Genomic DNA, 25,350 nt, shown 5'->3' with positions numbered 1-25,350 from the left:
CCTCTGTCCCACAAGAAAATCTAAAACGTCGTCAATACGAGGTAAAGGGAAAGAATCTTTTTTTGTAATTGCGTTTAATTTTCTAAAATCTACACACAAACGGACATCCCCTGTTTTCTTACTTACTAATACTATCGGGGCTGCCCACGGGGACATCGAATAACGAATTATTTTATTTTGCATCAGTTCCTCAATGATATTTTTAGCTATCTCTTTTTGTTTTGGAGACGTGCGATATGCCCTTTGACGAATAGGACCTTGCCCTTGTGTGTCAATGACATGTTTTACTAAAGTAGTATGGCCTAACTCACTTGTTTTAAAAGCAAAACTGTTATAATTATTTATTATTAATCTACGCAAATTCTCTTTGTTTTCCTCATCTATGTCTGGAAGAGCCGACTCAATGGCTGCTGTGTTGATTGGATCTGAAGCTACGCTAATTGAAGCCATTGTTTCAACAGGCTTTCTTGAAGGTCTGGAAATATGAAGGGTTCCTAACACTGAAAGGCGAGGTAGAAATATGGTTTTATCTGTTCCATTAACAGCCACCACACGGAGCGAACGATTTGGTGTCGTAGAGATGTAGGGTTCCAAGCTAAGCCCGGAGGGAATATTACAGCATCTAACAAAATGACAAGTATTGCGAGGGTTGAAAGGGTGAGTTTCCTCTTCTCTAGTCTCTAGGAGACTAGTGGAATTTGGAGGAATTCTCAAAGATTTGCTAATCACAAAGGGATTTTCTGTTTCCTGGAAGTGATCAATTTCCGGAACTCGGTAGATGGACTGTTGTTTTCCGTTATAGATAAACTGATGTTTCCAAAGTGCATCGCGCCCTAGAACGCAATCTTCAACAATTCCATTTACGACTATGAATTTCTGCCTAAGTGTTTGGCGTGGCGTTTCTTCTGCCACAAAAAAGTTAACGGTGATTGTACCTTCCGTGACGAGGCGCCTGTCATTTATGCTGAAAAGATCCACATCTACCTCTTCAGTAAAATTAATTAATTCCTTTCGTTTTTTAAGCTTATGAAAAAATGTGCTGCTAATAACGCTTCTCTCAGCTTCAGTGTCAAACAGCACTTTTACAACAGAATTTCCTATTTTTATTCTTATCCTAGGAACTGTAGATTTTACTGCTAAACTATTTATATGATGTCGGGGCTTTTTCTTAGTTCCACCGAGGGGCCCAACGCTTACATCGGTAGTTTTTAGTTTCCCCTTTCTTCAAACAAAGGGAGTTTTTTCCCATTTCCGTCATAACCCTCTGGAGGAGTGGGTTTCAAATTTTTAATCTGGGGACAAAAATTTGCTCGGTGTCCAATTTCTTTACAACGAAAACATTTATCATTAGCTTGACTCTCCCTTGCTTTACAATTGTTTATTGAGTGATAGCCCCAATCGTTGTGAAAATCACCAAAATATAAATCCCCTGTTTTATTGAATGGAGGGTTTAACTGTGGTGAGCGCTGTGAAAAACTCACGTTTCTCCTGGTGGATAATTATCTTTGCATTTTCTCCATGTTTTCTTCTAAATGTTTTTGGTGAGTGTTTGATTCCACCTGGGTACTAAGGCGATCTAAAGCTTCCTTTACTTTAGTAAATTCTCTATTAGGTTCGACGTATTTGGCCTGAAAAGCATTTAGTCTGGATCTAACTTGGGCTTCTTCTACTGCCATGGCCGTCATTTCAGCTTTTTATATGAGTTTTTCAAAAGTTGCGAATTCTTTATACTTAAGTCTGGTCTGGACGTCGAAAGACAGCCCTTCCAGAAATCTGTCCATCATAATTTGTTCTCTGGAAAAAGCTGTTGCTTTATCTATCGTGGATTTTATAGGATACGCTAAGTGGAAGGCCTTGCGTATGCCATTCGCATAACGTCTCATATTCTCTTCGGGTTCCTGTTGCATATTATGAAATTCAACGCTTTGTTTAGATCTGGTCTCTGTAGAGTGGAAAAATTTAATTAAACGTTCTTTTACTCTGTCGTATATTTGCGCGCTAATTGGGTTTTCAAGTTTAAAGTTATCAAACTCATCAGCCGCTTCACCATACAATTTGGAGCGTAGAAAGATAATTTTTCTTGACTCCTCAAAATCGCCTAAAACCAGTACTGATTCTAGATGTGCAAGCCAGTCATCAAAGCGACCGGAGCGTTCACGGTCTACGTAAATTCCGACGTTACTAAATAACGTCATTGCTTGGCTTTGCTGTAACTTTTTATTTTTATCGATGGCGTTAGAAATAAAATTGTTTGTGTTTCCTATACTGTTTACTTTTGACGGACACATTACTAAGGGATTCATTTTAGGAATGGAGCTGGTAACTGAGTACTTTGGAGTTGCTCCGTTATTACTTTGCTTATTGTACATGCTTGGGATTTTTACACTTTGTCCACTTAACGCAAGTGGTTGTGTATGTAAAGGGGTTTAGGTAAGATATGAAGGCTGAGAGCTAGTTCTAAAAACAGGCTGTCCATTAGGCTTCGTTTTCTGAGAGGAATTAATGCAACGTTTAGTATTCGTTAGAACGTGTTGCACAATACAATCAGCTGCTTTAGAAGCATCCTCATAATCCATTCCGGATTCCATCAAACGGCTCAATTCTTTTACGTATATTTTAATGGGCATGTCTTGGTTTGTTTCTTCTGACGGTTTGTTTTGCATGATTTTGTTTGACTGCTCAACGATCGACGCTGGAGTAAAGGAGACTTTCCGACTTTGTAGTCCTTGATACGGTAAATAGTTACACGGAGTGGACGCTAACTGTGATTGAGGAATTTGAGTATTCATACTTGACTGTGAATGAGTAACCGCCGGACAAGTGATTGTTGTGGTACTAGGAATCGATTTAGGACAATCTAAAGGAATCTGATCACCTTGCGTGTGGATTTCCGCTCTTACAATTTTGATGGGTACGCTGTTTTTAGAACTTTCCTCCTCAGTTTCGAGTGTTACTAAAGATTGGGGAACTAACTCTGATTCTGACCTACTTTGTTGTTCTCCCGAGTGCACTGATTCATACTCTGAATCAGTACTTTCGTAGTATGTTTTTAGACCACAGTGCTTAAAGAGTTCAATTGGTGTCAAAATTGTGGGTTCGGTTAAGAGTAATGCTCTTAAGGCTGTTCCTACTTCTTTGTTTGTTAACTCTATTTTTTTTTACTTCAAAGTAAATACTGCAATTCAAAAATAAGATCGTCAACAGGAATTTCCGTTATTCTCGTATTTTCCGTATTGCTGATAAAACCATGCCCGATCTTGGTTCTCTTCATTTATTAGTTCTTGGTTTTGGAAATCTATAGAGATATCTTCTGTGTTTTCTACCCTATCTGTTGTTTTTTCAAGGTCCGTAATTGCCCGAGCCTGTTCTAGAAGTTGATTATATGATAGCAATTCTCTTGTCTCCTCGCCTATCAGGGGTTCGACTACGGTTTCGTCTTGTGATGATACTTGCATATTAAGTACTTCGTTCCACTGATCATCATTTCTCAATTCTTTAATTTCATTGGAATCAAGAAGATCAATATCGGATTGATGTGGGCTATCACTATCTAGTTCGACACCTAGATTTTCGTTATTTCTCAAAATTGACGTCGACCCGCCTCCTGATCTTAAAGGAGTGAACCTTTCACGTACTGATCGAACAAATCTTTGTATTAGTGGTCCTTTTCTTACAGATCTTCTTTCTAAAGTGGTTTCTAAACCGCTATCCTCATTTGCCCTCATCTTTTATAACGAACTAATTCCTAACAAAGCATGTTCTTTTATAACTTATGAAAAGTTATCAAAAAAAAAATTCAACCAAATTAGAAGCCAAAAAACGAAGAGAAGGTAATAAGTAACACTTATTACCATAAAAATTTAAAACAAACCATAAAACAAAAGAAAAAACACGCTATTGAACTTAACACGAAAGCCGAGTTCGACTCCGCTGCCACCAAATGTAAGTTATTAATATTTTAACTTACTTTTTCATTGTCGTTTCTAGTAAAGTATATTTCAGTAGCACAAAAAATTGGGGAACAACTCTTTAAGAACTGAATTGTGAAAAGTGACTCTCGCTATTTTCTATAGAACAAAAGTTTTTATACGGGGTTCGTGAAGGTCGAACTACAAGAAAATTTAGTTGAAACGTTTGAAGGGTAAATCAGTCTGTAAGACGTCTAAGGAAGAAATTACATAGAAAAGGGGGGCGTATAAAAAATTAATGTTACGTAAGAATAAAGGGTAGGGAAAAAATAATGAAAATGATAAAGAATAAATTGTTTTGGTTCTTTACAATATATATATATTCCTTACAAATATATATCATTTAAAATTTTGTAATCCTTTATATGTTATCTATTATAGGTTATAGGATAAAATTTATATATAATAACAATGTACAATAAAAGCATATTAAAATATTACTATAGACCAGTTTCGGATGCTGCGTTGCAAAATTTAAAAATATCCATGGGGGGTTTCGATTGCAGGGGGAGATAGGAAAAAAGGGGGTTTTTGATTTATTTACCCTAGTAATACTCTTCCAATTCAGGAAATGTTCTAGAATACTACACTTTAAGACATTCTGCGTCTTCTCCAGTCTTTATAAATAATTAATCATCCCTAGTTTATCCATGAAAATTTATTCAAGTAAAAGGCTAGGTAGTAATACTTTTCCAATTCAGAAAATGTTCTAGAATACTACACTTTAAGATATTCTGCGTCTTCTCCAGTCTTTATAAATAATTAATCATCCCTAGTTTATGCATGAAAATTAATTCAAGTAAAAGGCTAGGGATGCTGTTTAGTATTTTTTGCGTTTCTAGTGTCAAGAAAATATGTAAACATGGGTGATTCAAATGTGGATATGGGGATAATGGATAAACTAGGGATGATTAATTATTTATAAAGACTGGAGAAGACGCAGAATGTCTTAAAGTGTAGTATTCTAGAACACTTTCAGAATTGGAAAAGTATTACTAGGGTAAATAAATCAAAAACCCCCTTTTTTCCTATCTCCCCCTGCAATCGAAACCCCCCTGGATTTTTTTAAATTTTGCAACGCAGCATCCGAAACTGGTCTATATACAAATACTATATATAAGTACACGCTGCCAGTACACGATATACCATCTAACGACAGTCGTCTGCTAGGCGTACTTCGTGGTATTGGTGGCATTACTAGGTAGTAATACCTAGTATTACCTAGTTACCTAGTAATACCTAGTTTTTTTTTCACTACTTTACCTAGTTCTACTTTACCTAGTTTCTCTCCGGGCTACTTTAGTAATAGTAAAACCTAGTTTAAAAAAAAAAATACCTAGTAATAAGAAAAACATTACCTAGGTAATTTGACTTTTTTTTTTACACTGTTGTCAAATGATTAAAAACTCAAAATTTCTGTTAATTGTAATTTTTTGCTTATCGCTATTCATTTGATTCCTTTTTTCCCTTTCCCTGACAGAACCTGACGCCTGACTGAGTTAGTCTATCAGTCTATCTACTGTTTATTGGAAGTTACATGCAATTCTGCACCTGAATAACTCAAAGTTTAAGTATGAATATGAAATAAATGGTTATTTTACAAGCATTTGTTAGTTTTGTAATGTATTTAATAGTATTGCAGGGACTTATTTAGTTTGTCTAGCATTTTTTCATTGAAATTGTCACATCCTAAAGTGAGTCAACTTCATTTCACTTGCAACTGTTGCAAGCTGCACCTGAATAACTGGCGTATGAATTTGTTCATAGTTGTACAGGCATTTCTTATATTTTTGATATATTGTATTGTATTGCAGGTCACATCCTAAGTGAGTCAAGTAGTCAACTTCATTTCACTCGCAAGCTGCACATGAATAACTTTGAGTGTGACTCTGACGTATGAATTTGTTCATAGTTTTAATAGCATTTCTTATGTTTTTGATATATTTTATTGTATTGCAGGGCCTGATTAAGTCAGTCCATCTACTTTTGATTGACAATTGTCACATCAACTTCATTTCACTCGCAAGCTGCACCTGAATAACTCTGAGTCTGACTCTGAGACTGACGTATGAATTTGTTCATAGTTTTAATAGCATTTCTTATTTATTAGAAATACAGAAAGAATAATCAAAGAATCAAACTGCTCGTATTGTCATTTAATTTAATTCGTATTTTAAAAACTAGGTATAACTAGGTTACCTAGTTTTAAATTACTACCTAGTTTTTTATTACTACCTAGTTTTCTTGCCGCTACTTTTTACTATTACCTACTTTTTACCCTACCTAGTTTTTCGGCCACTACTTTACCTACTAATTTTATAAAACTAGGTATTTAGTAATAGTATTACCTACTTTTTTTCAAAAACTCGGTAAAAAGTAATAGTAATACCTAGTTTCAAAAATAACTAGGTTGCCATCAATACTTCGTGAGTTCGTGGAAAACGTCGGTTAGGCTCCTTCCCTTTGGGGGCGGAGCAAGCCATTCCACGATCGTTTTCCACGATATACCAGTACACGGTACACGGTACACGGTACGCGTACACGATATACCGCGGCCCTTGGTTCCCAGATGGCACTGGCAGGCAGCCCTTTTTCCCTTTTTTTCTGATAGAAAAAAAGAAATATCTCATTAAGGGTTAATTTTAAGTATAGGGATATTTGGTAAATTAATAATTATTTTTTAATGTTAAATTTAGTTAACAAAAATAAAAAATTACATGGCTGACATAGGAATTGTCGAAGAGTCCCGTCCTTTAGTTAGAGTAGTCCATGACAGATGTTATTGTAAACCCTTCTGGTTGTCGTCAGGTGTTATCATTTACATTTTTTTTATCCGTTCCTGCTCAACTTCTAGAATATACTGTGACAATTATTCTCGAAAAAAAAAAACGAATTTCTTAAACAAGCACTCCAATTGCAGTGAAGCAAGAGGGTTGTAAAATAAGTTAATAAAAATGCTTTGGTTTCAAGGGAGTATTCCAGAAGCTATTGTAGCATCACGCAATAGAAAATGTATGTTTGTAGTAGTTGTTACCGCAGAAGATGAGGATTCACGTAACCTTTTAACCAGATTAGAAGATGAAGAAGTCTCAAAATTATTTAACAGTTGTGTTTCAATTTCCTTGAAGAATGGGACCAGTGAAGCCAATCAGTTTAGTCAGTTGTGTATGTATAATTTTATCATTTGTGTGTGTTTTTTCTCCTGTATATTTTAATGTTCAATATTTCATCGCATATAGACCCTCTTGTCATCCTACCAGCAATTTACATGATTGGTCTTCAAGGATCACCATTAGAAGTTATTGGTGGATTGGTGGACATTCCCACATTGTTAAGTAGAGCCCAGTTAGCATTGGAAGTACATGACAAACAACAAAATGTGAATCAAACATTGCTGGTATTTATATAACTACTTCTTACTATCCTCTGAATGCTCTTTCACACAATTTTAGTTGGCAGAAAATGGTGGCTTGCCAGAAATGACACTCCAGAGCCCAGAAGCATCACAAAGTGATGAACCTTGCAAAAGTGAAATGGAAAATAGTGATGTTGTGCCTGATGACTTACCATTAGAAGCTCGCTTAGAAAGAGCTGATCAGCTGCTAGCTCTGTAACTATGCTACAGTATTATCCGATTCAACAGTGTGTCTTTAACTTTGATGTATCAAACCTTAATCATTTTCTAGCGTCCGTGAAAAGAAGAAAGAAGAAGAACGTGAAAAAGAAAAAACTAAGGAACGCGAACGTCGAGAACTAGGCAAACAACTTCAACAATTAAAAGAAATGCAACGTGAGCGCGAACTACGTGAACAAGCTGAATCTCGTCAGAAAGAGAAGCGCGAAGAAAAAGAAGCCCTGGAGAAAATCCGACAGCAAATTCTTCAAGACAGGGCAGACCGAGCTGCGCGTTACCAAGCGGCTCAGATTAGCGAAGAGGAACGGCGACGTACTGCTCAGAGTGCCCAAGAACAACTTCAACAAGAAAGGGCCTCAGCGGCTCGTAGTGCGTTTGCTCGCCTTCAGTTTCGTTTGCCTGACGGTTCTACTCGTACCGATCAATTTTCTTCTGACGCCAAGTTATCGGCCGTCATCGAATTCATTGATCGTGAAATTCAACCCAGTTTCAGGTAGTGCTTCCATTAGCGAATGATTCTACGTCCTAATCCAACAGCCAGCAATAAGCCGTTTGTGCCCTTCTTTTTATTTATCAACTTACTTTGTTTTATTAGGCCTTATACAATCAGCACTACTTTCCCTCGTCGCCAATTCGACGAGTCTCACATGCAGCAGACGTTACGCGAACTGGATCTTTCTCCTTCTGCTGCTCTTCTTATAATTCCTGCAACTGGTTTGTGTTCTCATTTTTACTACTATTCCCTGTGTTCCCATTATTCACCATTACTTTTAGTGTTATTATGTCTTTTCCATTGGCCTTTCCTTTTCAATCTAAGGAGAAATATATATTTTTTTAAATGTGCTGTTCACCTTGCCATCAGGTTCCAAGCCAAAGGCTAGTACATCCGTCAGCACTTCGTTGTTCAGTTCTCTCTTCGCACGAGTTTTTCTTCTCTGGAATTGGATTTGGGGATTTTTCTCGAATCCTACCCCTCGCGTGACTCATGACGTTCCAGCAGCTCAGCAACAGCCTAGTAATCTTGGGTAAGATTCGGTCCTTTCTACTCGTTATCCATCTAGAACTCGGCAGTTGTATCAATTTTAAAATTACGGCTTTCTAGTGTTCGACGTCGGAGGCCTGAAAGCAACATTCACCGTTTAGCGGACGCTAGTCCGGATGACAGCAGTGATGATAACGGAACGTGGAACGGCAACTCCACCCAACAGTTATGAAACACCCCTTATCGTATTTTCTAGCCACCTCCTCCAATTTGAGCAAAAACAAGGTTTCTCTTTAATTTTCGATTTTTTCTAAATTACTGTCGATTGTTTTTGTAACTTTCGGTTTGGGGACTTCGCAAATAAACTTACTGCGATAGAAAAATTTTCCAGTTATAAATTCGTACACAAGTTTATTCTTTTAAATGTGACATTGAAAAAAAAAAGGGGGGGGGGGTGCAACTAAAACGAAATGGGACCGGAACAGGCTGTACATAGTACAAATTCCCGGAAACATGTCAGGTCAATTCAAGTTCTATTTACAAATGTAGGGGACCTTTCATCGCAGCTGTTCTTTTTTCATTTTGAACTGCCGAATGAACTTGGTGGATTTATTTTTTTATTTTATTTATAAATTTTTTTGTTTTTGTTTTTATTTTTTGTTTTTTTTTTAGTTTGTATAGACACATAAGATGGGAATCTCTTAAGTGAGGTTTCATTTAACAATCACAGCTTATTGCTGGCTGCGGTATTGCGGCTAAGACGAGGATCGACGTGTGTTCATCGGCCCAACTGTGTACCACCGATGCCCGTCACACGCTCGATCCACGGTCTGTAATAAGTCATGCGCATGTAGACTCCGGGCATGTTTGGATAGGCACAGCGGATGCCGTGAGAAACGGTTCCCACCAACGACCATCGGCCGTCGTCCCGTTCCAACATCAGGGGTCCTCCACTATCGCCCTTTGAAATACATAGATTAACAGGTTATAAAGTTATTGGTAGTTCTTTTTTTTTTAAATTGTTATTCGTTTTGATTTTGCTTGTTTAATTAGTGAAGTGGTTAAAAAAAATAAATAATAATAATAATAATAATTAAAAAAAAAGAAATACCTCGCACGAATCCTTTTTGCCTTCACTGTAACCAGCACAGACGAAGCTATCTAAAATGCGTTTTTCATGACCAGCTTTTTTGAACATGTCGTGACACTCCGGGTTGCTTATGATCGGCACGTCAACCTCGTGCAGTACACCGGGAGTAGGTCCGTCTGCAACGAAATAAACGAAGTAATAATCAAACGGCAATGCCACATGGAATCCAAAAGAAGGACAAAAGGAAATACTCACTGTGGCTTAATTTGCCCCAGCCGGTGACCTCAGCTTTTTTGCCGACAAAGTCGCCATCGGAAGTCGAAGGTAAACAAATAGGAACAATGTACGGCTTGAACTCAACAGGCGAATCAAGTTCTAATATGGCCAAATCGTTTTCGAACGTTCGCTCGACGTAGTCGCGGTGAACGACCACTCGTTTCACGTTTTTCTCCGTCGGCGTGTTCGGCTCCGAGTGACCTGTCAAGTCGAACTCGCCCAGCACCACCAAAAGCGACCCTAGAAACCTAAATCATCCAACGAAAACATATCGATGAAAATTGGATTTTCCTATCAAATTTTTTTTTTTTTTTTACTTGTTAACGGATAATTAAAAGCGGTGGGGGGGGGGAGAGGAGGTAGTTTAGAAAGGATCTTGTTTCTGGTTTCACGCGTTTCACGCATGCATAGCGAAATAACGGTTTGAAGAAGCCCCCATACAACCGTCTGGTCACAAACCAGTGGTGCTGAAAGAGGAAGAACAACTCTTGGGGCTATTGCCGTTTTCGACACAGAGCGCGCCTCTCTTTTGGTGTCGATGAACGTTATACCCACCAAGAGACACTTGTGACGCGAGAAGCTGTAACTTTTGTCAGACCAACAATGCACCGGCAATTCTTGCGACAGGTTGCGGTTTTTTTTGTTTGTTTGTTGCTGCGTGCGGCTTACGCTGTGTCATTTGTGTGTCGCGTTCAATCTCGTTTACAGACAGAAATCCGCTACTGCACCAGGATGGCCATTGTCATTTGACAAGACGTACGTGTAAAACAGAGATAATGTCGAATCTCTTCATGGGAACGGCGGGCTGTTTCAGCCCCCATGTGTCCGAGAGTATAGAAGAAAAACGTCCATCGACTTACCCAGGTTGGCAATGAGCGGCAGTGAGAACGTGGCGATCGGAGATCAAAACCCCGCCGCACTTGTTCTTCGAAAAGATTCCGAACCACGTTGATTCGCGGATCAGCACTTGCCACGGCCAACGCCCGTAATCCGAACGTCTGCCGCCCACGATTCGAGCCTCTGGCGCCATCGGCCGCACTCCGCAATCTATACCCGCATCCCCCCACACAAAACAAAACAAAATCATAAAATGAAATTAAATTAAACGCGCGTCCCGTAAAGCGTAAACCGTCGTTTGATAGACTGGCGATTGAAAAAAAAAAATCTACACGGTATTTAAAGAGAAACAGGTCTTGATTCTAAGGTAAATTACCCTTGACGTAATCGAAAACCGGCTTCCGTTTCCTAGTGGTCACGGTCGATGTTGTTGCTGGATCGGTCGTTGTTATGGACGCTACCGTTGTTGGCGATTCACTGATTTCGCCGTCGTCGTCTTCCATCTGGTTGATGGTCGGTGCCGTTGTAGGGCTGATTTTGCTCGTCGACTGCGGCCGGTTCTTCACGGGCTTCCTCTTTAGCGGTCGGATGGCAGCCGATGCGGCAACGGAAGAAGGTGCCACGACGTCGGACGGAAGATCGATCAAACTTCCACTCTCTATATCAACAGCGATAACATTCACGTTTTTTTTTGTTTTGTTTTTTTTGTTTTTATTTTGGAAAGCATTTGACAACATTGCCAAATGAGTGGAAGCTTATTTTTTAAAAAAAGACAAACCGGCAATGGGAAGAGGATACCACGTCGTTAGGGTAGAGCCGTTGATAATCTCGTCCAAAACCCAAGCGGGCGGGTTGCTGACGAGGAATTGAAGCAGATTCGCTTGTTGATCGGCTAAGGATTCCGTCACCGCAACGTTGCCGTCTTCGACGGAGCTGCTGGTGGTGGTGGTCAAAGCGTTTTCCACAGGCGGTGGCGGTGCAGCAGTCGACGTCATTTCAACCGTTTTCGTCGAAGCAGTGGACGGTTTAGGTCGCGGTCTCTTGTTCGACTGACCTTTGACGCGCACGGGCGGCACGCGATTGGGGACGGCCGATGGCGGTTCGGTCGGCAACTTGGATGACTCCGCTTCGATCTGCGACGAGGCGGTCGGTTGCAGCATCGCTTGCTGTCCTACCTGGTCCAACAGAAGCGAACCGGCTGTCGTCGGATTCTCGGCCGAAGAGAGCGAAATCTGGTTGTCAGGAAGTGCCGTTATCGGCAAGCCGACATCACTGCTCCATAATTGGGACCCTTTATTGTTCTGGCTAGCGGCCGCAGACTCTAAATGGCTCTCGTCTTGCTTCTGCGTTTCGCCAGAGTTCGCCGTGGCCGCGACAGACTCGTTTTGGAACATGAGCACGAGAGGAAGCACAGGTGTAGCTTCTTTGTTGGCATCGTCGGCGACCACGTGTCCACCGATGGCAGCAGGGACGCGCAAACTGCCGTAGCCAATCAAGTCGGACGACACGTTAGACGGCTCAGAAGGGCCAGAGACCTCCAAGTCAACATCCCCTGCGTTCGCCGAAGAATGAGCCCTTTACGAATAAGAGCAGAGAATAAAAGCGACACACACGCACTTTAATTAGAAACCGCCGTTATTTTAAATGTACAGACGTGTAGTATTCAAATCACGTTTTACTACTTCATAACATGATGAAATGGGATTTATTTATTTTTTTTTTGGAAATGTGAAACTTACGGTCCATTGACGACGGCGGGAACGCCGACGGCCTGCAAAGTGGAGACGACGGCGGCACTCATCGAATGATCGGTCGACAGGTGACAGCAAGCGCCGAACAAGAAGCCATCGAGACAAGCGCCGACGACTTTGCCTCGCTGCTGTTGACATTCGAAGTTGAACATGCAAATGCCCGGCTGGCGTTCGGGACCTTGGCAGTTCTTGTGCGCTATCTGCAAGAACCTTTCGGGCAGTGACGACGATCGGCCGCTGGCCAGCAGCTGATCCACCTCCAGCGCATCTGCATTAGTTTCGATTGATCTTCATCAATTGTACAAGCAAGTGTGACACGGTTCAAATCTCTACTTTTGGGTCCGTAATTGTGCCGTAATTGTGAAATATTTCGCGAATCGCGGTCGGTTTTTTTTGTTTGTTTTTTTTTTATTAATTTTTTTAGAAAGCTGTCCACTTTTTTTTTCTTTTTCGCAATAACGAATTATTTGCCGCGGGCGAGCAACAAGGAAGAAACTTTCTTTTCATTTTCAGTAGAACACACGGATTAAGAGAGAAAGAGAAAAAAAAAAGGAACGAGCTGAGCTTATCTGCATATGCGGAAACGACTTTCCATATTGGAATTGATTAACGTTTGTTCAAAAGGTAAGGTGAAAACGGCTGAAAAGGAAACGCGACTTGCTCGGAAAAATTAAGGCCGCCGCATCTTGGCGCCGGTTTGGTGGCCTGAATAACGGGATATATTTTTTATTTATTTATTTATTTATTTTCTTTCCTTTCTCCGTTTTCTTTCCATCTTTAATTTTTTTTTTTTTTCTTTGGTTTCCAACGCCCATCAGCAGGATAGAAAGTTGGCTCCCAGCTGCGCCCCCCTTCCCATTGAATTTCAGACATTAAATCACCTAACACGACAGAGTCTAGAAGAGAAAAAGTCATAAAACTTAACGCAGTTTCAAAGCCCCCCCCCCCTCTTTTTGTGTGTGTGTGAATGTTTCAGCTCTTCTCCTCTCGGTAATTCTACGTTATTCAACTAGTTTTATAGAGTTTTCCCCGTTCGTATCAAAAATAATTTTCTGTTGGATCAAACTGTAAAAAAAAAAAAAAGAAAAAGAACGAAAGAAAAAGAAGAAAGAACGAAAGAAAAAAAAAAAAAAAAGAGGAAAACGTCTAGGACCGATTCCGTTAAGATCCTACGCACCTGCAGGTATGCACAGGTTTTATTGTCATACCTGCGATGTGGGATAGGATGTCATTTACAGTTTTTGACTCGTCTAAAGAGCTTTCCGTCCGGAGATATACTTCCTGGTTGCAGGTAATACATGAATGCAGCATGAATCGTCATTGTTTGATGAACTTTTAATGCATGACTTGTATACACACAAACCAGCAACTCTTTCCCTCTTTCCCAATCTGTATTCTTTTTTTTTTCTTTTCTTTTTCCGCTTCCGCTAAATTCATTGAAATTTTCAACATCTTTTCTTATTTTCTTCAGCGTAGTTGATGCCGACCGCTTTCAGTGACCCCTTTCTCTACCCATTTTTCTTTTTCTTTTTTACAGTTTTTTTTTTTTTGTTGTGTTTCCCTTCCGATATTGAGGTCAGCTGACGGCAAAAGACGTGACCTTCTCTATTCCAATGACATGGGGAGGGTGTATAGAGATTGAGGACTGATTCTTCTTCAAAAGACAGCTCACAAGCGTGTAGCGTACAGGGCCCCATTTTTTTCTTCCGTCATCCCACTCGAAAACCGCAGTTTAGCCTATTTGATGTCACGCAATTTTGTCGTTGGTTCCGCCACGCCGGTTCAAGCCCCGCTAAGAGTTAAATACTTTATCCTCATTTAACCAGAAAAAAACAATTGTGTTGTTGTTGTAAAAAAAAACACATTTTCTCCTTGAATAGATATACGACCACGTCATTAGCGACACCATTTACGAGTGAGACATCGAAAAGGGACCTTCTAAGCCATAGACAGCCGCTCGTGCGGTTTACGGGGTTCAAAGTCAATCAATGAAAAATGTGGAGCATTTGCTGCTCGCAGCCGTACGTTACCTTCTTGGTAGCGGGCTACCGTCGGTGCTATAGATTTAGCCAGCAGAGGTGAAGCAGCTAGGAGAAGCGCCAGCCAGAAGAAAGCAATCATCTTGGTGAAGACACTTATCGTCACAGCATTTACAGCAGCAGCAACAACAACAACAAAACCCCACAAAAAATGTCAAGTTAGTTGAATTATGAAACGTGCGTCTCAATTGGTTGATGCACAAGTAAAAAAAAAAAGGAATATTTAAAAAATCCCAGCGTGATTAATGAACGGACGAGAGAAAGCCCCGTAAACACAAGCAATAACAACAAACTGATGGGTGAATAACCTTTAGTGCCACCTGTTGCTGTCTGTATAACCACGACCGTGAATCTGGCCGGCGGGATTTAGTTTCTTTATTTTGTTTTTCTTTTCTTCCCCCGTTTCTTATAGGGCAAACAACTCTCATTTATCCGAGCTGATTAACAGCAGCCCCGTTTGATAACATAATTACAGAGAAATGGTTTTAATGACGTGAAGAGACGTGTCGATCTTTTTCAAGAAACAAAAAAAGGAAAAAAACAAAATCCAGAATCCGAAATTTCAACGAGAAATTGAAAGGGAAAAATGGAAGCTCACCTAAGTCGACCGCATTCCGTTTCTCTCGAATTAGCTCTTGTTTGTTCGAGACGCGTGGCAGAAGGCAAGTCGACGTGAATCGTAGGTTGTAGTCGTCCTCGATCCGGCCGGTGCGTTGACTGAGATGCGACAAAATACCTCCGTTTGTTTTCCCTATTTCTTTCTTTCTTTCTTTCTTCCTTTCTTTCTTCCTTTCTTTCTTTCTTTCTCGTAAAACAAGTTGCGCAAGCTCTACACGATTTGACGAGATTCCGATATGGTGAAAGATTTCCCACCGAAGACGGCTGGAGGAAAGAAGAAGACAACAACAACAACAACAAAAAAGGAAAAAAAAAAGAAAAAAAAATCGTCGAAAACCGTTAGACCTGAGCGCGATGGGACGTTCACCTCGGAAAGATTTTTTTACTCTCTGGCTAGTTTAATTGTTATTTTTTTGAGGGGGGGATTCTCTTTCTCTCTCTCTCTCTAGGACGATGTCGGCATGGCTGATTATGGAATTGAACAGCCTTATCTTTTTTTTTTTCACTTCCGCCTTCTGTTTGCCTTCAAACCGGATCTGCTCTCGTGAAAAAATGATGATCAATTCGTCGCCACTTCCCTGTGGGATGAGCGTCAAGTCAACACCGGCTCGAGTGGAATGCGCGCAATGTTTTATAACGCTGATCTGAAATTCTTTTTGCCGTCCGTCGTAGATGAGGAAAGGAAAGGGGGTAATCCACGGCCTAAATAAGCAGAAGAAAACACTTGTTTGTTTTTGTAGGTTTTGGCACGAAATAATCCCGAAAGCGCCACAGGTTTTTTATTTTTATTTTTTTAAGGGGGGGGGGGAATGATGAAATATTTACATTCCCTACAGTGAAACGTCGGAGCACACTAACGAAAACCAGTTGGAGAATGCACCGGATGACTTGAACGAGTCCGCTCTCGGCCAACTCTACCGACTGACTAAGCTATGGCAGGCTCAAGCGGTGCTATCACCTCACCCAATAGCAGCTGTTTAAGACGGTTAGCCTCCGGCGATGGCGGAAGAAACAGAATGGGGAATTGATGGCAATGACAGAAACGAATACAAAAGCCGCTCCATGTCTCGTCTCCCCCACCTACTCCGCCCATTGAAAAGATTTTGGGGGAAAAAACAGGCACAAACCTTAAGATCTTAGATTCCCACCCACCCCCTCGGAAAAAAACAAAACAAAACAAAACAACTTACATACGAGAGGCTTGACAAGATGAAAAGAAGGAAACAAAACACGTCAACATTCACCGTAATTGTCATTCACCTTTAACTATAGGTACGCTTTTCCAGGTTTTCCTGTCGGCCTTTTCGATATCCACATCTTATGTGTGCGTGCGTCTCTGTTGTGTTTGATTTTTGAAAAATATATTTCATTGAACAAGTAGAGCATGAGGATTTTTTGGGCGATTTTCCGACACGTTTAATTGATTGTTTGGCCTTTTTTTTTTCTCTCTCTTTTTCTCCAGAGTACCAAAATTTTTTTTTGGGTGATGTGTGTCATCGTATTTCTCCAGGGATAAAGTGAACTATTTTTCTCAAACGCTGTTGGTTGTTTGTTTTTTTGTTTTTTTTCGCAAAGTACTCAAGAGCTCGAGGAAAAAGAACAGCTATATCATTTTCTGGATCAACAAATGTCCATTAATTTTTGAAATCCAGCGTCAAGTTTGAACCCCTACTAGCACAGCAATCAGCCGAGATACAACCAGCATACACCTGGACCTATTGACTCGCAAGACAATGAGCGAAAAAATTTCATAAATATATTCTTTTTTGGCCTCAATACGAAACGATTTTTAATTCACAAAAAAAAAAGAAAAAGAACATTTGACTTAGTACAAAAGTAAAGTAAGACAGGCATTTTGTGTAATCTTCCCTTTTTCCTCTCAGTCAGTCGGACCTGACCACGGTGTGGCTTTCAGATCTTGGTCGGGTGGCGGGGCAGCGGTCCCTTGCAAATGGTTTTGGATTCCATAAGGTTTCAGGTGGTATATCAAATACTCGAGCACGTACATTTCGTTCGGAGAAACATAATGAAAAGACACGGCCGTATCCGAGCAGCAGTCAAGCCCCTAAAATTTCACCAGAAATCATATGTAATTATTCAACCACCAAGAAATATGGCACAATGCTATAAGACGTCCCACCTCTCTGGCTGGATAGTAAATGTACTGCCAGAACCAAAAGTCTTTCGTTACGTGTCCTGGAATCAAATGGTGTTCGGGAACAAATGGGAAAAACCGACCTCTGCCGTACAAATCTCTGCTATCACCAGCTTTTATGTTTAGATTGGCTAGACATTTACCTGATGGAACGTAAAATCAGTCAAAAACATGCATGTTAACAATGAGCACCGACCGCACGATTTTTACCCATTTCGACATCTTCAGCACCTCCAGGGTCTTTTCTGCATTTTTTCGAATCCGTCAATCCTTCTTCGACAAATCTCCTAGTGGCTTCTTTACTTAAAACATATCCTACGTCAAACAACGACAGTCTTTAACTTAAACGACACATCATCCGCATTGAAGAGCAGAGGAGAAAAGTGTCTTCGTCGTACGTCATTTGGAAAATAACGTTATTAGAGACAGCTACCAATTTTCCCATTTGTTTAAGTTGGTAAATCATTTCAGCAAAAAGCGTACGTCAAATTTGCTTATTATTTAGATTAACAGATAAATAAGGACCATCATTACCAGCGCCACCGCTGAAATATCCTTGTTTGACGAAGGGTTTAAATTTATGGCCGAATGCAATGGGGTCCGAAGCATTGTAGGGTGACAACATGTAGCGGAGATTCTCCAGCACCACATAACTGTAAAAATAGAAATAAAATGTACCACAATAGATAGACGCGCACGCGAAACGATTATTTTCATACGTGTCATCATCGGCTTTCATAAACCAATCAGCTTTGTCTCGGTAGTTTTCCCAAACGTGACGGTATGCTTCGCGAGTTTTCCATAGGCGTAGACACCGTGGGGGCGGTGGGGGCGACCGCCCCCACCGGGAAAATTTGGCCCCCACCGGGAAATCCTCCAAAAAAAGTATTTTTTAAATCAAATGAAAATATAATTACGCTTTTTCGTCTTTAAACCATATTTTTTTACTATTTTACTGAAAAATATTAAAGTAGAGTAGTAGACGTGTTGGCTATCAGAAATTTAAACTGGCAACGCTGGGACACCTATTGTTTATTTCTTTACTTCTCTTCTGCTCTGCTCTTTCAAATTTCTAGAGTTGAATTTTCCTTGTTATTAGAGCACAATGCACGTGAAAACTGCGGAGTGTTTCAGTAAATTTGTGGCTTGCTGAACAGCCATAGTGTTTGTGATTTACTAGTGTAATAGTGTACGTCTTACGTCATGTAAGTGAGTAGTGACGTGTAATATTTAGATTCGTTTGCAAGTTTTTATGGTGAAATGGATAAATTCGTTATCCGATCAAAGAAAAACAGTTCTGATTTTCAATCAGTACCAGCTGTTACAGTATCCCCGTGTAGTAACAATGAAGAAATAGTTGACGTTCACGAAGATTTTAATGAACCAGTACCATCTGGGTTAACAGAACAAGGTATTTTTACTCGTAACATTATTTTTTTTATTCTTAGCTCTTACCATTCATTGTCAATTTGTCAGCTCATAGCTCTTTATTAGTTTCAGATAGCCTGAGTGATGTAATACCTTTGAGTCAATCTCATTGTGCTTGTGCTCGTGCTGTTGCAGAAGCTTCTGCATCAAAATCTAAACAAAAGCCTTATGGACGGCGGTTCATTCCGAAATGGACAGAGACATTTTCGTGGATAGAATACCGTATAGAAACTTTGAAAGTTTACTGCAAAATTTGTACTCAGGCTTCCAAATTAGGGCTCCCATTGCCTCGCGAATCTAGAGAGAAGGATGCATTTCAAGCTTTTGTAGAAAAGGGATTTGATAGATGGAAAGATGCTATCGAGAGATTTAAAATCCATGAACGATCTGCTCTTCACCTAGCCGCCGTTTCCGGCCTACTTGATGCTGAAAAAACCCCAATTTGTAAGCCTTTATTATTTGTATTTTGATTATTTATTACTAAAGTGGTTTATTGAAATATTCATTCATTTCGTTTAACAGCTGCCACTTTCTCAAATATTCTTAAAAGGGATATGGAAGATAACAGAAGTGCACTGAAGCGAATCTTTTCGAGTATACGATACTTGTGCTTGCAAGGCTTAGCAATTCGAGGCAAAACAGAAGAGACATCTAATCTTCGCCAACTACTTATCGAGAGATCTTTGGATTATCTTCCATTGCAAAAATGGTTGGAAAGGCCAGAAAATACACAAATGGCTTTCACCCGAAATTTGTAATGAAATCATCATGGATTTTTCTCTTGCAACCCAAAGGGACATTGTTGCAACTTTGCCAAGTAGAGTTTACTTTGGTCTGATGCTTGATGAATCGTCAGATATATCAGCTAAGGAACAGGTACGAATTAATAGTAAATTTGAAGTTAGAAAATTTTAATAAAAATGAAATATTTCAATGAATAGGTTTCCATATGCTTTCGAACAGTCGATGACGACTTTGAAATCTATGAAGATTTTTTAGGATTTTATGAAACGGCCACAACCAAAAGCGCGGATCTCTTTAATATTGTGATGGACACCCTGAAAAGGTTTAACATTTCAATCAATAACTGTCGCAGTCAATGTTACGATGGCGCTAGTGCTATGGCTGGCGATATTTCGGGTTTAAAGACTCGTATCATGCAAACAGAACATCGTGCGCTTTTTGTTCATTGTAGATCTCATTCATTGAATCTTGTCGTGCAGGCTGAGGTTTCCAGGAATACCGATATTGCCAACACCATGTCTCTTGTGCAGAATTTCATTGCATTTGCCAGAGGATCTCCAAAGCGCTTAGCTTGGTTCCATAACTTCCAGGATCAAAATGATAATGCAGATGCCAATGGAACATCGTTTCGTCCCTTTTGTCCAACTCGGTTTATTATGCGCAAGATATCAATCGTATCCATCACTAGTAATTATTCTTCCCTCATTGAATGGCTACAAGACCTTGAAACAAATGAAGATTTCGTCAAATGTAAAGCCGAAGCTGCAGGATTTTTAGCATCGTTCCAGAGATTTGACACATTTTTTAAATTCGAAATGCTGCGACAAATTTTTACAACGTTGGAGGATGCAAACACCCAGTTACAAGGAGCCCAGTTAAATTTCCAGCGAGCAGAAGCCGTTATTGAAGCATTGAAAAAGGTTTTCATAGATGCCAGATCCGAAGAACGTTTTGATGTCCTGTGGACGTCGGCTGAAGCTTCAGCAAAATTTTATGATTTGGATGAGCCGGAATTGCCCCGTCAAAGAAGACCTCCGGCGAGACGCACTGGATCGGCAGCAGCTTATTTCCCCTCTACGCCGAAAGAAATGTATCGCAAGATTTTCTTCGCTGCTTACGACGGAGTCATTGTTGGGCTTTCGGACCGTTTCGAACCAAGTTCGACTACGACCCATTTGAAGAAAGTTCAAGAATTTCTCATTGGGAAAACTGGAGTTGAATATTTAGAGGAATTCTGTCAGAATGATTTTGAAGATTATCAGCGACTCCTACTTCATCGAAATATTGCACTGGAGGCAGCCAAGAGTGAAAAAAAAGAGATTAAAGATTTTCAGGACTTTCTCGACTTCCTCAAGATGGATCATCATATGGGTATTCGCTCTTTAGCATCCGAAGTTGTCAAGCTAGTCAAGATCGTTCTTACTATGGCAGTCACGACTTGCACCGCTGAGCGTTCATATTCCGGTTTAAGGCGACTCAAAAGTTACCTACGCTCAACAATGACTCAGAAAAGATTGAACGCCGTCGCTCTACTAAACACTCACCGTGATATCGTTAAAACTTTTGAATTGGACGTGCTTTTAGATAATTTCATTGCCAAAGTTCACTTGCGTATGTGAACATTTTCTATGTCAAATGCCACAAACGGCAAGTCAAATGTAAAGCCAATTGACTCTTAGGAATTAATGTTTTTGTTAAGCTTAAGCAGGTGCAATATTCAATATTATTTATTAATCCAGTTATCTAAAATCCAGAACACTTCATTCCTTGAATCCTTGTCCTCCTCCTTATGAATCAATGCACCATGCGCTTGTTGTTTCAATACAGTTTCACTTTCAACAGTTTGAAAGTTGGTTGAAATTTTTTAATAGCCTACGGGCAAATTTTTGGGGCCCTGGAGGGGGATGGTAAATTTTGTTTAAATCCCGCCCCACCCGGGATTTAGAGAACTCTACGCCTATGGAGTTTTCCCCCACAGATTTTCACGACCCTCTCCGACAGGTAACGCCACCGAAGGCAACGACTCGTCTGTGTTGACGACGCACAAGAAGGAAACGCCTCAATTTACAGCTATTTCAAATGAAAATGGTGATATACGAACCTTCCACCGAGCTCATGAATACGAGTATGTTGCAGCGTTTGCCCCAAGTGCGCTTAACATGAATCGCTTTTTTCTCGTGGTTCTTTGGGCCCGTCATGACCCAACACAGCACACGAACCTTTTCGCGTAGCTCTCTTGCCACTTCATCTTCACCTGCAACAAAATCGAAAACAAATCCGTTCACTTCCTTTACACTATTTAATCAAAAATAATTTGGTAACTCGGATACGATCAAATAAAATGCAGGGAAACGAGCATTTTGTTTTCGAAGGCCCTGGCGTTTTTTTGTTTTTTCATCGCTGACAAAGTACTATAGTTCAAAAGGAAGTAAGTGAACATGAAGTTAAGGTTGACTAACCGGCGTTTGAGTCTTCGTGTCTGCCATGCAAACCGAAATCACGAACAGGACCAGCAAGACTTTCCATGTCCTCTTCATTATGGGCATCACCGTGATCATGCCCGTGTGCATCCTCACCATCATCTCCTGGAAAACGTGGTTTATGTCTGATGGGAAACACCAATTCACCAGTTAGTGCTAGCCCGATTTGACTTTAGTCAAACAACCTCTTTGCAACGTGCAGTGAAACTGCTTCACTGTTACTTAGTATGAAATTTTTAAGCATTGTTTAAGGTCTCTATAGAAACTTACACATAGTACTTCATTAAATTACAGTTGCACATTTGGAATTATAGAAATTTGTAAAATATAAGAAAGTTAGAACGTAGATAGACAAAATCACCAAGTTAAATTTCAAGAATTTGGCTTACAACCGGGAGAAGGGTGAATGACTTGATAAGCTGATTGAAATGAAGATGTAAGCCAGGCAAAAGCCAAAGGTCATTGCAGCAGCATGGGTCAAAACCGATGAACGGCTTAACGACATCATCCGGGAAGACTGAAGGATGACCAAAGAACCAAACCAGAAATGGGGGTTAAAATTTTAGTCGGTGCCACCTTACAACGTGATTTACTAGCCGTATTACTTTTCATATCTACAAAAATTTACGTTACACCATTTCAAAAGTAATAAACGATCCTGAAAATGAGGTTGCAATCTAAATTATTCGTTACATGGTCAAATAAATCCAAAAGACAAATGGAATGCACATGTATCGTTTAATCAAATCGGTGACCACAGCAACCAGACTGAAACTAAACCGTCGGCTGTAGCAGATTTTTGACGTTAATTTTGCCGGTATTAACGCCATCTAGGAGAGACAACTGGAGAAACGTTTGTAAGCCGTTTGACCACATTTTTGGTCTCACACAGATTTCTATTTTGTCGAAATGTTTGTTTGTTTGTTTGTTTGACCACGATATAATAGGAAAGGAGTTCGACAAAAACCTTCGTAGTGTCTAGACGTAAAAAGTGTTCTCCCTGAAGGATTAAGCAAGTAAAATCAATCGTGGTTACCCGTCCTCCTTGGTGGCTAGAAAAGGCGCGCTCTGCAAGCGACAAGGTACCCAAATAGTTGTAAATTCCACCCCACAAGACAAAGAAATATGGCTCAAAATCCCACTCCCCCCACGAAAAGACAACGGCACCCAGAACTGCGCGTAACACCCGTAATTATCAAATTCAATGATGGCGGACAAACCTTTAAAAACATATCCATAATGGAACGAGAATCCCTTCGCCAAACTATCTTTGAAGCAGCCGGGAACCCCAGAGATGCGTTAGTCCTAAGAGGCGGAGACCTATCGGTGACTCCGTACGACCAAGCCCAACAAACCAGACTGTTGAATCTTCAAACCCTATCAGGCCGCCCCGTAATTTGCTCGCTCCCCAATAGCTCTTTAATGAACAAAAATGGAGTGATATTCGGCGTCCCAGTAGGTGACAAGGAAGAGGAAATCCTAGAGGCCCTAAAAGAACAGGGGTTCATTAAGGTGAAAAGGCTACCAATAAGGAACAAGCCGGAAATGCAGTCGGAAACAGTAGTCCTCACGTTCATCGCCACCATCCCAGACAGAGTCACACTAGCATCCATGAGCTTTAGAGTCCAAATGTCAATCCCGAATCCATACCGCTGCCATAAATGTGGAAAACTAGGTCACACAACTGCAAGGTGCAACGCTAACCTAGAATCGTGCAAGAAGTGCAGCAAACCACACCCACAAAACCAGGACTGCTCAACACACTGTATTAACTGCAACAACGACTCACACGAATCAAGTGACAATGAATGCCCGTCATACAGAGAGATGAAAAAAATAATCAAGATGGCATACCTAGAAGGCATCCCAATAGAAGAAGCCAGAGCCAGGCAAGTAAACAGGACGTATGGGCCAGCTAGAAAACCAATGGCCGGTTCGCCAACTCAAGACTCATTAAACTCCAGCCAATACCTAGAGATGGCAGCAGTAAAGGAGCAACTAAAAGCCCTGCAGGAAGAAATAAAAGTCATGAGAGAAAAGACCTTTCCTAGAATAAATGGCAAAATAAACGACCTGGTAGAGGACTTGGCAGCAACAAATGTAAAAATTGCAAACTTTGACACGAGGTTCGACAACGTCGAAAAACAACAAGTAGAGATGACCAACAAACAAACGGCTGGCTTCGACAAATTGGAGGGAATCCTAACCAGCCTAATCACAAGCAGCGGACCACAAATAAATACACAATATAGACCCCCGCACCATTCCCAGCAGTTGGGAACGGCCAATGCGCTAGGGATAGGGGGCTCACCTTGGCTACCCCATAGGTCAACCAGCCCCATCTTTAACTTCAATGAAGACAACATGGAACTAAACTCACCACAAGATGATTAGACCACAAGATCACCGATCCACGAACGAATTCAAATGTGTCCAATGGAATGCTAGAGGACTTACAAAATCTAAGTTAGAAGAATTTCGCGATTTTTTGTCCATTACCAACCCTGAAATTGTATTGCTCAGTGAAACCCACTGGGCCAACACCTATAATGTTAAATTTAAATCGTACCACATACTCAAGAAGAACCGCCCCAACAGAATGGGAGGAGGAGTGGCGATTTTAGTTCACAAGTCACTGCAATTAGCCCCCCTAGAAGTCAAGACATCCACCGCCGTTGAAGCAATCGGGGTGAAGATTATGTTTACAAACTCTGTACAAATTACCTTCATATCAGTTTATGTTCCAAAGGGAGACTGCGACACAGAAGAAGTGGTGCACCTAATAAACCACAATAATGATTTCATTACAGCTGGAGACTTCAATGGCCACCACACTACATGGGAAACAGACGTAAGACCAAACAAGGCTGGGCGCTCGATTTACGAAGCCCTTATCCAAGTACAAAATGCATGCCTAATTACACCGAAGGACTTAAGAACACGAGTAGACCCGTCAACAGGCAAACAATCAACAATAGACCTTACCTTCGTTTCACCAAGAATAGCAGCCACAGCAACCGTAAGAAAAGGACCCCACCTTGGTAGCGACCACTTCCCGTTAATCACCACTCTCAACGCGACTCCAAACAAGATAAGCGGCCGGCCATCAACATGGATCCTCAATGACAAGAAATGGGGAACATGGAACCAATGCATAGAATCTTACCTGGGTAGCAAAAACTTCGCGCACACGATGAACCCGGAAATGGCGATGCAAATATTTTCGGACGCATTGGAAAAAGCAAATGAAGAGAATTTCAAAAAGTCAAGATCAGAAGGCACCACCAATCAGGAACCCAGAAGGCCATGGTGGAACGAGGACTGTGCAAACCTGGTAAAAAATGCAAG

General features: G+C 40.6%; 4 protein-coding genes, 1 long non-coding RNA gene and 1 pseudogene across 9 annotated transcripts; 3 read left to right on the top strand and 3 right to left on the bottom strand.

The window, feature by feature from the left end:
- Window positions 1–1,250: 1,250 nt before the first annotated feature.
- On the bottom strand, window positions 1,251–2,234 carry LOC123472659 (annotated as a pseudogene).
- Window positions 2,235–5,072: 2,838 nt separating this feature from the next.
- LOC123466360 lies at window positions 5,073–6,108 on the top strand. Its single transcript, XR_006647105.1, has 5 exons — window positions 5,073–5,330; window positions 5,449–5,539; window positions 5,603–5,717; window positions 5,783–5,862; window positions 5,928–6,108. It is a non-coding gene; the product is annotated as an uncharacterized LOC123466360 (long non-coding RNA).
- A 620-nt stretch (window positions 6,109–6,728) lies between these two features.
- LOC116916053 (UBX domain-containing protein 4) lies at window positions 6,729–8,967 on the top strand. Its single transcript, XM_032921235.2, has 7 exons — window positions 6,729–7,133; window positions 7,208–7,365; window positions 7,421–7,578; window positions 7,655–8,095; window positions 8,198–8,316; window positions 8,465–8,627; window positions 8,705–8,967. Exons 1-7 carry the CDS (start codon window positions 6,923–6,925, stop codon window positions 8,814–8,816), a joined length of 1,362 nt encoding a protein of 453 aa, XP_032777126.2. The 5' UTR covers window positions 6,729–6,922; the 3' UTR covers window positions 8,817–8,967.
- An 11-nt stretch (window positions 8,968–8,978) lies between these two features.
- On the bottom strand, window positions 8,979–15,435 carry LOC116916049 (serine protease filzig). The gene is made up of 9 exons (XM_045174545.1): window positions 15,176–15,435; window positions 14,569–14,672; window positions 12,527–12,806; window positions 11,566–12,362; window positions 11,164–11,445; window positions 10,811–10,997; window positions 9,930–10,198; window positions 9,696–9,850; window positions 8,979–9,545 (listed from the first exon to the last, which is right to left on the bottom strand). Exons 2-9 carry the CDS (start codon window positions 14,657–14,659, stop codon window positions 9,363–9,365), a joined length of 2,244 nt encoding a protein of 747 aa, XP_045030480.1. The 5' UTR covers window positions 14,660–14,672; window positions 15,176–15,435; the 3' UTR covers window positions 8,979–9,362.
- Window positions 15,436–16,000: 565 nt separating this feature from the next.
- Window positions 16,001–22,930, bottom strand: LOC116916058 (glycoprotein-N-acetylgalactosamine 3-beta-galactosyltransferase 1-like). Of its 5 annotated transcripts, none has more exons than XM_045174548.1 (10): window positions 22,608–22,800; window positions 22,392–22,519; window positions 21,982–22,127; window positions 21,624–21,776; window positions 21,494–21,550; window positions 18,070–18,151; window positions 17,885–18,003; window positions 17,561–17,665; window positions 17,336–17,493; window positions 16,001–17,260 (listed from the first exon to the last, which is right to left on the bottom strand). In XM_045174548.1, exons 2-10 carry the CDS (start codon window positions 22,508–22,510, stop codon window positions 17,075–17,077), a joined length of 1,125 nt encoding a protein of 374 aa, XP_045030483.1. In that variant the 5' UTR covers window positions 22,511–22,519; window positions 22,608–22,800; the 3' UTR covers window positions 16,001–17,074. The 5 variants fall into 5 exon arrangements, with proteins under 5 accessions (XP_045030483.1, XP_045030485.1, XP_045030484.1 ...); XM_045174550.1 differs by having other exon boundaries at window positions 22,696–22,798; XM_045174549.1 differs by having other exon boundaries at window positions 22,392–22,616; window positions 22,696–22,787.
- On the top strand, window positions 19,518–21,366 carry LOC123466516. The gene is made up of 2 exons (XM_045174546.1): window positions 19,518–19,654; window positions 19,720–21,366. Exons 1-2 carry the CDS (start codon window positions 19,547–19,549, stop codon window positions 21,139–21,141), a joined length of 1,530 nt encoding a protein of 509 aa, XP_045030481.1. The 5' UTR covers window positions 19,518–19,546; the 3' UTR covers window positions 21,142–21,366.
- Window positions 22,931–25,350: the final 2,420 nt, after the last annotated feature.

The sequence above is a fragment of the Daphnia magna genome, linkage group LG5 (genome assembly GCF_020631705.1).
Source record: "Daphnia magna isolate NIES linkage group LG5, ASM2063170v1.1, whole genome shotgun sequence".
Classification (NCBI taxonomy): Eukaryota; Metazoa; Arthropoda; class Branchiopoda; order Diplostraca; family Daphniidae; genus Daphnia; species Daphnia magna.
The sequence above is the reverse complement of the archived record's forward strand: the minus strand, read 5'-3'. Positions and strand labels throughout refer to the sequence as shown.

Coding starts and splice junctions, on each gene's coding strand:
- LOC123466516 (XM_045174546.1), top strand. CDS start 19,547: ATGGATTTTTCTCTTGCAACCCAAAGGGACATTGTTGCAACTTTGCCA. Junction 19,655..19,719: donor ATATATCAGCTAAGGAACAG/GTACGAATTAAT, acceptor TTCAATGAATAG/GTTTCCATATGCTTTCGAAC.
- LOC116916058 (XM_045174547.1), bottom strand. CDS start 22,832: ATGGCGTTAATACCGGCAAAATTAACGTCAAAAATCTGCTACAGCCGA. Junction 21,551..21,623: donor ATTCATGAGCTCGGTGGAAG/GTTCGTATATCA, acceptor TCGTCAACACAG/ACGAGTCGTTGCCTTCGGTG. Junction 18,004..18,069: donor ATGAAAGCCGATGATGACAC/GTATGAAAATAA, acceptor CTATTTTTACAG/TTATGTGGTGCTGGAGAATC.
- LOC116916049 (XM_045174545.1), bottom strand. CDS start 14,659: ATGATTGCTTTCTTCTGGCTGGCGCTTCTCCTAGCTGCTTCACCTCTG. Junction 12,807..14,568: donor GGTAGCCCGCTACCAAGAAG/GTAACGTACGGC, acceptor AAACTAATGCAG/ATGCGCTGGAGGTGGATCAG. Junction 10,199..10,810: donor GCCGCTCATTGCCAACCTGG/GTAAGTCGATGG, acceptor TGGATGATTTAG/GTTTCTAGGGTCGCTTTTGG.
- LOC116916053 (XM_032921235.2), top strand. CDS start 6,923: ATGCTTTGGTTTCAAGGGAGTATTCCAGAAGCTATTGTAGCATCACGC. Junction 8,096..8,197: donor GAAATTCAACCCAGTTTCAG/GTAGTGCTTCCA, acceptor TTGTTTTATTAG/GCCTTATACAATCAGCACTA. Junction 8,317..8,464: donor TCTTATAATTCCTGCAACTG/GTTTGTGTTCTC, acceptor CCTTGCCATCAG/GTTCCAAGCCAAAGGCTAGT.